The sequence below is a fragment of the Salvia miltiorrhiza genome, chromosome 4 (genome assembly GCF_028751815.1).
Source record: "Salvia miltiorrhiza cultivar Shanhuang (shh) chromosome 4, IMPLAD_Smil_shh, whole genome shotgun sequence".
NCBI lineage: Eukaryota > Viridiplantae > Streptophyta > Magnoliopsida > Lamiales > Lamiaceae > Salvia > Salvia miltiorrhiza.
In genome coordinates, this window is record NC_080390.1 from 22,821,896 (window position 1) to 22,832,383 (window position 10,488).

At 44.8% G+C, this 10,488-nt stretch overlaps 1 protein-coding gene across 1 annotated transcript; it reads left to right on the forward strand.

Annotated features, from left to right (window-relative positions):
• The first annotated feature begins 8,513 nt into the window (after window positions 1-8,513).
• Window positions 8,514-10,175, forward strand: LOC131019440 (uncharacterized). Its single transcript, XM_057947987.1, has one exon. The coding sequence runs from the start codon at window positions 8,679-8,681 to the stop codon at window positions 9,972-9,974; it is 1,296 nt and encodes a 431-aa protein (XP_057803970.1). The 5' UTR covers window positions 8,514-8,678; the 3' UTR covers window positions 9,975-10,175.
• The last annotated feature ends 313 nt before the right edge of the window (window positions 10,176-10,488 follow it).

A 10,488-nucleotide genomic window follows, 5' to 3' on the forward strand; every position in this document is an offset into this window, starting at 1 on the left:
CTGAGCTTTCTCATCACAATTAGGGCAGGCTATCTCAGCCTGCGCAGCTATCAACCTCAGAATGTATCTGAGCTTTCTCAGTGCAACCAGGACAGGCTATCTCAGCCTGCGCAGCTATCAACCTCAGAACGTATCTGAGCTTTCTCAGCACAACCAGGACAGGCTATCTCAGCCTGCGCAGCTATCAACCTCAGAACGTATCTGAGCTCTCTCAGCGCAGCCAGGACAGGCTATCTCAGCCTGCACAGCTATCAACCTCAGAATGTATCTGAGCTTTCTCAGCGCAGCCAGTGAGAGTGATCATATCAGTGCAGCCAGTGTGGCTATCTTAGTACAGTCAGAGTGATCATATCAGTGCAGCCAGTGTGGCTATCTTAGTACAGTCAGAGTGATCATATCAGCGCAGCCAGTGTGGCTATCTTAGTACAGTCAGAGTGATCATATCAGCGCAGCCAGTACGTCTATCCCAGTGCAGCCAGTGTGGCTATCTTAGTACAGTCAGAGTGATCATATCAGCGCAGCCAGTACGTCTATCCCAGTGCAGCCAGTGTGGCTATCTTAGTACAGTCAGAGTGATCATATCAGCGCAGCCAGTGCGGCTATCTCAGTGCAGTCAGAGCAGCTATTTCAAGTACAAGGAAAATAGTTATCTCAGTTATCTCGGTCGACGCAGAATGTCCGAGTCATTGTCAGTTCACAGTGTCTATGCTCCGCGCAAAAATATTGTAAGCCGCGAAAGTTAGACAGGGTTCTTCAATTGTCTATGCTCCGCGCAAAATATCGTAAGCCGCGAAAGTTAGACAGGGGCATTAATTGCAAAATTCAAGGCATTAATTGCACGACGAAGGCATTAATTGCACGACGAATGCATTAATTGCACAATTCAAGGCATTAATTGCAAAATTCAAGGCATTAATTGCACAATTCAAGGCATTAATTGCAAAATTCAAGGCATTAATGGCACGACGAGGGCATTAATTGCACAACTCAAGGCATTAATTGCACGACGAGGGCATTAATTGCACAATTCAAGGCATTAATTGCAAAATTCAAGGCATTAATTGCACAAAGAGAGCATTAATTGCACAATTCAAGGCATTAATTGCACGACGAAGGCCTCAATGTCTATGCTCCGCACAGAAACACCGTAAGCCGCGAAAGTTAGACTGAGGATGAGCCTTAAGGGGCAACTTAGCCGTTCTCCTGGGTCACTCCTCGGCACCGGATTTTCAGCCCTACTCGGGTACATTCTCAGCTCTCCCAGGTCTTCAACAATCGTGCTTGACTTCTAAAGTATGCGCACGACACTGGGGGGGAGTAGGGGATGTATACCCCCATCACGTCTTGTATCCTATTTTTTAGGGATAAAAAAATTCAAAACCTAAAGGAAAGGGGCTCGTGCTTGTTCTCTCGCTTGGTGCTGCTCGGCAGCGCCGCCTCTCTCGCTTGTCGCTGCTCGGCAGCGCCGCCTCTCTCACTTGTTCTCTCGCTTGGTGCTGCTCGGCAGCGCCGCCTCTCTCGCTTGTCGCTGCTCGGCAGCGCTGCCTCTCTAACTTGTTCTCTCGCTTGTTGCTGCTTGGCAGCGCCGCCTCCCTCGCTTGTTGCTGCTCGGCAACGCAGCCAGCGCCGCCTCCTTTCTTTGTCGCTGCTCGTGATTAGGATGGGCTGATATTATTGAAGATGCACTCTCAGCTTCAGAGCTCCTTGACATACGAAGATGTCGCGTTTCGAAATCTAAATCACGTCGTCGGCAACTCACACCCACCACTGAGGTGAACTAGCTGGGATGACAAAGTCTCAGTTTTTATGATCACCAAGCCAAACAAATTACTCTAGCGTCTCAACTCTATGGGATTTATTGATCTTGATACAACGGAGTTTCCAGCGCTGTGATGTTATGCTTTGCTCTTCACCAGCGCTGCGGCGCATTCTTTGTTCTTCACCAGGTCAATGCCATATACCGGTCCATCTCATCGCCTGCGCTGAATTTCCAGCGTTGATAAACACTAATACAAGAGGAAGCTAAGTTATCTCCTTTCATTATGATTAATTCTTGATGAATTAGTTATTTTCTTGGGTTGTACTTGCTGATTGTTAAGATTGCGCTGATCACGTACATTGAACTCAATTCATGATTCGGGTGATGTTGTATCACTCCTTAACTTCCTGAGTTGTTTTTACTTTTATTAGGAACATCACCTTTTGCATGTGCAACTGAACTTTAATGACTATATTGGGGATTATGTTTTTAAGTTTGAGAAGTTTGGGGAATTTCGCTGCCTAAGGAATTTAGAGCTGCCTTAGCACGAGCACAATGATAATAATCAAAAAGTGGCTCAACGAGCATGTTCGAAAGGGAGTTGCTTCACTCTTATTATTCTTGTTGTTATTCTAAATATTTTGACAGAGTTGGGATACTTTTGTGTTGACAAATTGGCAGGGATGTACTATTCTATCATTGATTATTTTGCAAGCTTACAAGTACTCGATTCGGGATAAGTTACAGGGCTGCAGGGCTAAAAAACACTTGGACCCTACTCGGGTGAGCAGCACAGCGCCGACTCTATATCACGCACCACTGGTCGAACAAAGAAGACACAGTTCAACCAGACTAGGGGGAGTAGCTGATGAGGACTGGAATACTCATCAGCGCTGTGCTTAGTAGTTTAAGTCTACTTCACCTGATTATTGTTATTATTATCAAAGGAACTAACGAGGGCATGTCTAATTAAAAAGGCTTGCTAACAAATGAATACGAAGAGTCAATCAGCCTTGGCCAAAGTGCAGAGCTGCGCAGCTAGAGCGGCGCAGACCAGAGCAGTGCAGCAAAGCTGCGTGGCCAGAGCAGAGCTGCGCAGCCAGAAGTTGGCAGCGCAGACGAAGAAATGAACTTGGTGGCGCAGACGAAGAAATGAACTTGGCAGCGCAGAAGAAGGGACCTAGCGGCGCAGACTCGCCTGCGCAGCTCAAGGAACTACTCAACACGGGCAACGAAGGACAGCGCAGATGGGTCAAATCAAGACTAAAGTGTATTAAGGCTTTAAAGGGCCTAAACCCAATTATTAGAATTCATGGGCCTAAGGCCTTTAGGGCTCACTTTCATATCTATAAATAGAAGGTTAGCATTAGCATTGAAGAGGATCATAGTTTATTTCTGAGCAATACTTGTAAAATGTAATTATCTCGAAGTATAGTGGAAAAACCAACGAAGAACTCCCGTGGACGTAGATCATTTATGATCGAACCACGTACATCTTGTCTCGTTCATCGTTTTCTTAATTAGGGTAAGATTTCATGCTTCACCAATACTAAATCTCAAATATTTGGCAATACAATACTTCAAAATATATTTTCAGATCATGCTTTGAAAGGAAAATAAAACATCAATTTAACATCCATTTAGTCATTCATCATACATCAATACGTCAATACATCATGCATCATACATCAATACATCATACATCATACATCATACATCAATACATTATACATCATAATATTAAACGCGTAAACATCTTGATTTTAGCGTAAAAAGCCCACCTCGTTGCGTCTCTGCAAACAAGTACGTCACTCTCTCTCTCGAGTCGTCACTTCCCAAACGAACCTTCATTGTTATGAAGAATCGATAAGAAGAAGAAACATTAACAGAAAACTAATTTCCTATACTTAAGCTCAAATAGGGAAATAAAACTTAACACTTAACTCTGACTTGGCAGTCAGAGCTGACTCGGCAGTCAGAGAAATCGCCTAGCCAGAGGAATCGCCTAGCCAGAGGAATCGCCTAGCCAGAGGAATCGCCTAGCCAGCGGAATCGCCTAGCCAGCGAAATCGCCTAGCCAGCGGAATCGCCTAGCCAGAGGAATCACTGCCAGATGAATCGACTGCCAGAGGAATCGACTGCCAGAGGAATCAACTGCCAGAGGAGTCGACTGCCAGAGGAATCGACTGCCAGAGGAATCAACTATCAGAGGAATCGACTGTCAGAGGAACGAAGTCCTCCAGAGCTAACTTCCAGAGCTAACCTCCAGAGTTGACTTGCCAGAGATGACTCAACATCCAGAGCTGCTGACTCGCCCGGCAGAGCTGAATCCACTCGTCAGAGCTGGATTCCGCCGCCAGAGCTGACTAGCTCGGCAGAGCTGGAATTCACGCACCAACTCTCACAGTTCAACACTCACTACATGTTCTGCAACTTAAGCAAACTTCCTATTCATGCTTCTCTCTCAATCTAACACTCCTCAAAACCTTAAACTTAACTTATCATGCTCAACAAAAATCCTACTCATGCTTCTCTCTCGATCTAACACTCCTCAAAACTTTAAACTTAACCTATCATGCTCAACTTCAACTTAGAACACAAAACTCAAGAAAACCCTAATATGCATTTCTAAGTTCACACACAGTACATCTATTTGTACAACCTATTACCTATCATGCTTGGTAAAAACAATGATAAACAAAGAACAAACCTAGCATGCTCCTAAAACACAAACACACGTTACATCGATTAACAAAAATCGAAGAACAAGTGACGACAACGAAGAACATAGCCGGGCTGCCCTCTTGGGTTCCCTTGCTATGGTTCGAACCAACCTTAACTCCTTCATTAAACATGCTCGACATCTACCCAAGAACAACATACTAAAAACTCACGACGATCCATCGTCGTTTCAAAAAATAAAGTCGAGAATCGACGTTTTTCGACGTCGACGAAAATCGAAAAGAAAACCGTCAAAACGTAGGTTGAGAAGTTACCTACGTAGAAACGTGCTCGAAAAGATGATCGGCGCTCGTCTCGGTGCTCGAATCGGAGCTCAAAAGCTTGAAGAAGCTTCAATGGGTGGTGTGTGTTCTTGGTGTTTGTGCGTGTGTTTTTGAAAGTGATGGCTGTGGGGCTGACCCACAGCCGCCTTTTATAGAAGGGGGACAGCATTTGGCGGTTGGGGGGGTGGTCTAGGTAGGGTAGCCCTAGATATTTAGGATATTAATCCCACTTAGTCGTTAAATATCTCGTTTTAACGACTAATTACTCGTACTCTTTGTTACTCGCCCTCTCGTCTCCCACTCACTTTCATCACACTCGTAATTCCATATAAATATAGAAAACGTATGTTCGTTCATGAAATTCTGATAAACGAGCTTGGTTCGTTTATCGAGAAATTCCAGTTTACTAATCACTCGTCGTCCAAAAATAAAAACTTTCGTCGTTGGACTCGTATCGAAAAACTAAGAATATTTTTCGACGACGTGCACGTAAGATTTTTGAAAGTCGACAAAAAGATGAAATAGCAGTATTTACTATTCATCGTCAAAAGTCTAAAATTTCAAAAACGTTTAAACGGACTCAGATTTAAATTCCGAGTTCATCGTTCTCATTCAAATAATTATTTCTAATTATTCAAATACTCGAACTCAAATACGGATATAAAATCCCACATCATTCTCACATCACTTTATCAAAAACTAGAACTTCATATAACACATCACATCATTACACAAAATAAATCAAACAAGGGATTGAATCCCTAAATACTCAAACTTAAGCAAATAAACATGTCATAAAAAGCCCGGGTATTACAGAAACTAAAGTGCATAATTTAAATTGCATAATTAAAAAGAAAGCATAAACATGAACGAAAAGCATAAACATGATTTAACAGAAATAAATTGAATTTAAATACGAAATACCGTAAACGTCTTGAACGTGTAATTGCTGTCACTCAATCACAATCCAAGAATAAAAACTAAACAAAACTAAATTGAGACCTAACAATTAAAATCGACAACTATGAAAGCAAGTAAATCCTAAGCTTCGGATGCCAACAGATCTCAAAGATGGCGTCTAAAACTAGGGCAAGGGATGATTATACAATGAAAACTAAACCCTATTTATAGACCTCAACTTTCTCTAGATCACCATGGAAGTTGCCATGCAAAGTAGAATTCTAAAGGCAATAGAATCGTGCAAGATAAGGCAACTCTCCAGCTGTGACGCGCGCTCTGGAAACACTCCTACTCTGGCCGAATTCGCAGCTCTCGCCAGAGGAACGGATGTCGTCAGAGAAATGGCTTCCGTTAGAGAAACGGCTTCCGCTCTGACGCATTTCTCTGCTCTGGCATTTCTTCTCTGCTCTGGCATTCCTCTGCTCTGTCTGACTTCTCTGCTCTGGTATTCGACTCCTCTGCTCTGACTATCGACTTCTCTGGCTATTGGTTTCCTCTGGCGCTTATGATTTCTCTGCTCTTTCAGGTTTACTCTGGTGTGTATTTTAGCTCTACTCTGGTACACTAATTCTACTCTGGAGATTTCGGCTCTGGCAGTGCATCTCTCTGCTCTGGAGGCAAAGCTATGCTAAAAATGCCATTCTTAGCCAAAATTCTCCAAAATTGTATTCTTCCATCTATAAAACCTAAATCTCCTGCAAAGCATAAAACAACACATAACATGCACCAATTTCTAGAAGATTATCATTAAAATAAGCTCATACAAACCCCTAAAATTAGAACAATTAAGCATAAATCAATAGGCGCGTTCTACAGATGGTTAAAGTTTGTTTCAAGGAGATGGACATGAACTGCCACAATATTGGCCATATGAGTAATTCGTGGTCTGATTATACCATGCTAAGGAAGATTGGCGTCTCTCCTAGGACCGCTCCTCCCCCGGAATTCATTTCCGTGCATTGGTGGCCGCCTGCGGCCCCTTGGATGAAAGTTAATACTGACGGTTCGACAATGGGGACTCCGGGTGGCATTGCTGCTGGCGGGGTTTTCAGAGACAATTGGAGTTGGGTTAGAGGTTGTTTCCATGTGAAAGGAGATGTTGGCTATGCTTATGAGGCAGAACTCCTGGCTGTCATTACCGCCATTCAAATTGCCAATTTGCGTGGATGGCACCACCTTTGGATAGAGTCGGACTCGACCTATGTTGTCCATCTTCTTAACACGCGTTCGAAAGATGTTCCTTGGAGATTTGCTGCTTCTTGGCACTCTATCCTTAATATCCTTACTACCTTCCGTTTACAAATCTCTCATATTTATCGTGAAGTAACGCGGCGGCGGATATTATGGCAAACCATCAAAGAGAGGAGGGATGGTGGCCACATGAAATTGCAGAAATTCAAAAAGCTGTTCGTCTTGACATGCATACGCATAGTCATTTGCGTATTAAGAATTAATGCTTGTTTGGTTTCTTTTCTGGTGGTTTTTGGAGGATTCTTGGGTTTTTTTACAATTTTCCGGTGTGCTGGAAATTGGAATTCACGGATCTCTCCGGTGGTTGCCCCGAGAGTTAGCTTTCTTACTTTGTGGGAGGATTACTTTGTTCCAGATGCGGCTCTCAAGAAAGATCTGGAAAGGCCTTGGCGCTACTATTCTTCATGATAATTTTGTGAGCGTTCGTTGGTGTCAAGAGAGGTTTCGGGGAAGAATTTGTTATCGTGCTTGTTTTGCTGAGGAGTTTCTTCGAGCTGTTGGTGAGCGGGCTTCTACCAGGAGATTAATCATCAGGGAGATGATTAGGAATGTGGGAAGTGATGGGTTGCTTCTTATTTCTTGGTGCATTCAGAAGATTGTTGAGCTGATTAGCTCTTACTTTTCTTCAAACATTTGGGGGGCGTTGTTGGGGCTGCTGTTAGTGGACTGCTGGCTGGAGCTAGGCACCGGGATTTCGGGCATTTTTGATGGTTTGTGTTGGGAAGGACGAGTCTTCGGCGACGGCATCTCACTGGCCGATTTGACTGTCTTTCCCGACCTCTGGTACGACTAGTGTGATGGGGTGAGAGAGCTCGGCGACGGCGACTTACCGGCTGAGACTTTCATACCTCGCGTCACCTGGTTTTTGTGGCTGCTGCAGAGAATGGGCCTTGATGAAGGCATCTTTCAGGTTGCTTTTTATGACACGACAGTTTGTGGTTTTTGTTTTGGGGAGGATTGGTCTTCTGCGACTGCGCTTCAACGGATGATTGGCCTCTCTTCCATTGTTGATCGATGGCTGGAGGAGGGCCTCGGCGACGGCGTCGTACCGGCCGGGGATCCTTCTATGACAGACATCGGTGATGCTTGTTTGGGTCTTTTTTCCCTTGCGTTTTCTTTGTTTCTTATTGTTTTTTCTTGTGTTGGGAAGCCGGGATTATCTAAGAGCGATGGTACGACCGGAGCTTTTGAGATTCTCCCAACTCAGCTTCTAACACTTTTTTCTTTTTAGACGAGTACTCTTTTTCCTCTTGCTGAGGTTTTAACGAGGCTCGGCCCTTAGTCTGCTTTCTGTGCTTTTAAGGGTTTAGGTTTTTTCTCTTCTCTTTTTAATATAATCCTATTTTAATAAAAAAAATAAAAATAACATAAAATAATTATAAATGATGATATAAAATAATTCCTGTCGAATTTCGACGGGTTTGACGCTAGTTTAGATGGAAAGACCGAAAGAGAGTATCTCTTCTTAAAAATAATTCAAATATAACAAGTCTTTTACGTTGGTATAAAACCTTTTACGTTGGTATAAAACCGCAGTGCCACACATTGTTTCTTTTTAAATAAATTCAAAGACAATAATGCGCAGGGCAATTCGGTCAAGTAAATAGTGGAAGTAAACGGTAGTCATAATAAGTGAGAAAATAAGTTTTAACATAATTTCCTCCGGAGTCGGCGGAGCCTTCTCCATTTCCACCACCACCACCATGGACTTCCATCTCCACGGCGGCTCCCCCTCCTCCACCTCCTCTTCCTCCTCCCACCACCGCCACCCCAACAATAGTAACAACTCCGCCCCCAACGGCCACTCCTCCGATCCTATGCACTCCTGGTGGGAGTCCATCTCCAGAGCCCGCTCCCGCATCCACCTCCTCTCCTCCCTCCTCCCCTCCTCCGCCGCCACCTCCGACGAAGACCCTCTCTCATCCCTCGCCGACACCGACCGCCCCGCCCGCTCCCTCCTCCTCTCCTCCGCCGCCTACTCCTCCCTCTCCTCCGCCCTCTCCGCCGCCTCCTCCGGCTCCGCCGACGACCCCCTCTGCCACTGGCTCTACGACACCTACCTCTCCTCCGACCCCGATCTCCGCCTCGTCGTCCTGTCCGCCCTCCCGCTGATCGCCTCCGTGTACCTCCACCGGATCCACCACCCCGACTCCGACGCCCCGAGTTCCCTCTCCGGCTTCGAGGCCGTCCTCTTAGCGCTCTACACTTCCGAAACCAAAGCGCGCAACGGCAAGGCCGTCACCGTCTCCATCCCCGATCTCTCGCAGCCGTCGCTCTATCACGCCCCGCGCAACCCTAATAAGTCCTCTACCCCTGATTCGAACCCTAGGCCTTCAATTGGGGTTCTCTCGCCACCGCTGGAGCCGCAGATGGCGGTTAAGTCGACGAAGCGCGCCTGCATTGTTGGCGTAGCCCTTGATTGCTACTACAAGCAGATCTCTCAGATGCCGAGCTGGTCAAAGCTTGACTTCTGCAAGTTTGCCGCTGTTTGGGCGGGCGGGGATTGCCCCTGCACTTCTGATTTTGACGGGAAACCGGAGAGTTTTGTGGAGAAGAATGAGGGGCGCTGGAGTGAGAATGGATTTGGGGATGATATTAGGGTTGAAGCAGACGACATGGATTTTGTGGCGGAGAGAATTAAGGATTTAGAAATAGAAAACGGGGATTCAGCAGATATTGGTGGCGAGGACTTGAGAATTCCGCTGCCGTGGGAAATGTTGCAGCCAGTTTTGAGAATTTTGGGGCATTGTTTGCTGGGGCCTCTGAATGTTGATGAGGTGAAGGATGCGGCGTCAGTGGCTGTGCGGCGCCTGTATGCTAGAGCTTCGCATGATCTGGTTCCGCAAGCAATTCTAGCTACAAGGAGTTTGATCCAGCTTGATAAAGGGACGCGAGAAGCTGCCATGGCGGTGGCTGCAGCGGCTGCCAATGGCTCTGGTTCGAATGTTAACACTCCCAGTAAGGCTAAGAAACCCGAGATACTTTTAGTTTCCAAGTGATGGTGCTCTTGCTGAATTTGCCCGTTGTTAACTTGCCTTTGGTGTTCATTGTGAGAATATGTGCTTTTGTGTAGATTATTAATTGTTACTAGAACTATACGTATAGATGAAAGTATTTGTTTTTAATGACTGTTAAGGTTCCAGATTGAAGAGATATATGCTTCATGATGTTGTGTAATATTATTGTTTATTTGATGTGTACCTGTTCTTGTTCAAATGCTTATGATTCTTGAGTCTTGTTGATATGTTTCTTTTGTGGGATACGGAATTCCCATTCTTTTAGTTTCTTACTTGAATGCAATTTGTTTGGTACTACTCTCCTTGCTATCTATTTGAATTTGAATTAATTGCACCCTTTCTCTTTAAACCAAGGATTTAGAAGAAGAAAATGGGAATTAAAAGAAAGGGAACACAAATTGATGAGTTTTCATTTGGAGAATGTGGAAACTGTAGATATGTCTATCTTTTGACTTAGGCAATATTTTTCATCTTTTTTGCTTCTTAGCAGTGAGTT

Coding starts and splice junctions, on each gene's coding strand:
- LOC131019440 (XM_057947987.1), top strand. CDS start 8,679: ATGGACTTCCATCTCCACGGCGGCTCCCCCTCCTCCACCTCCTCTTCC.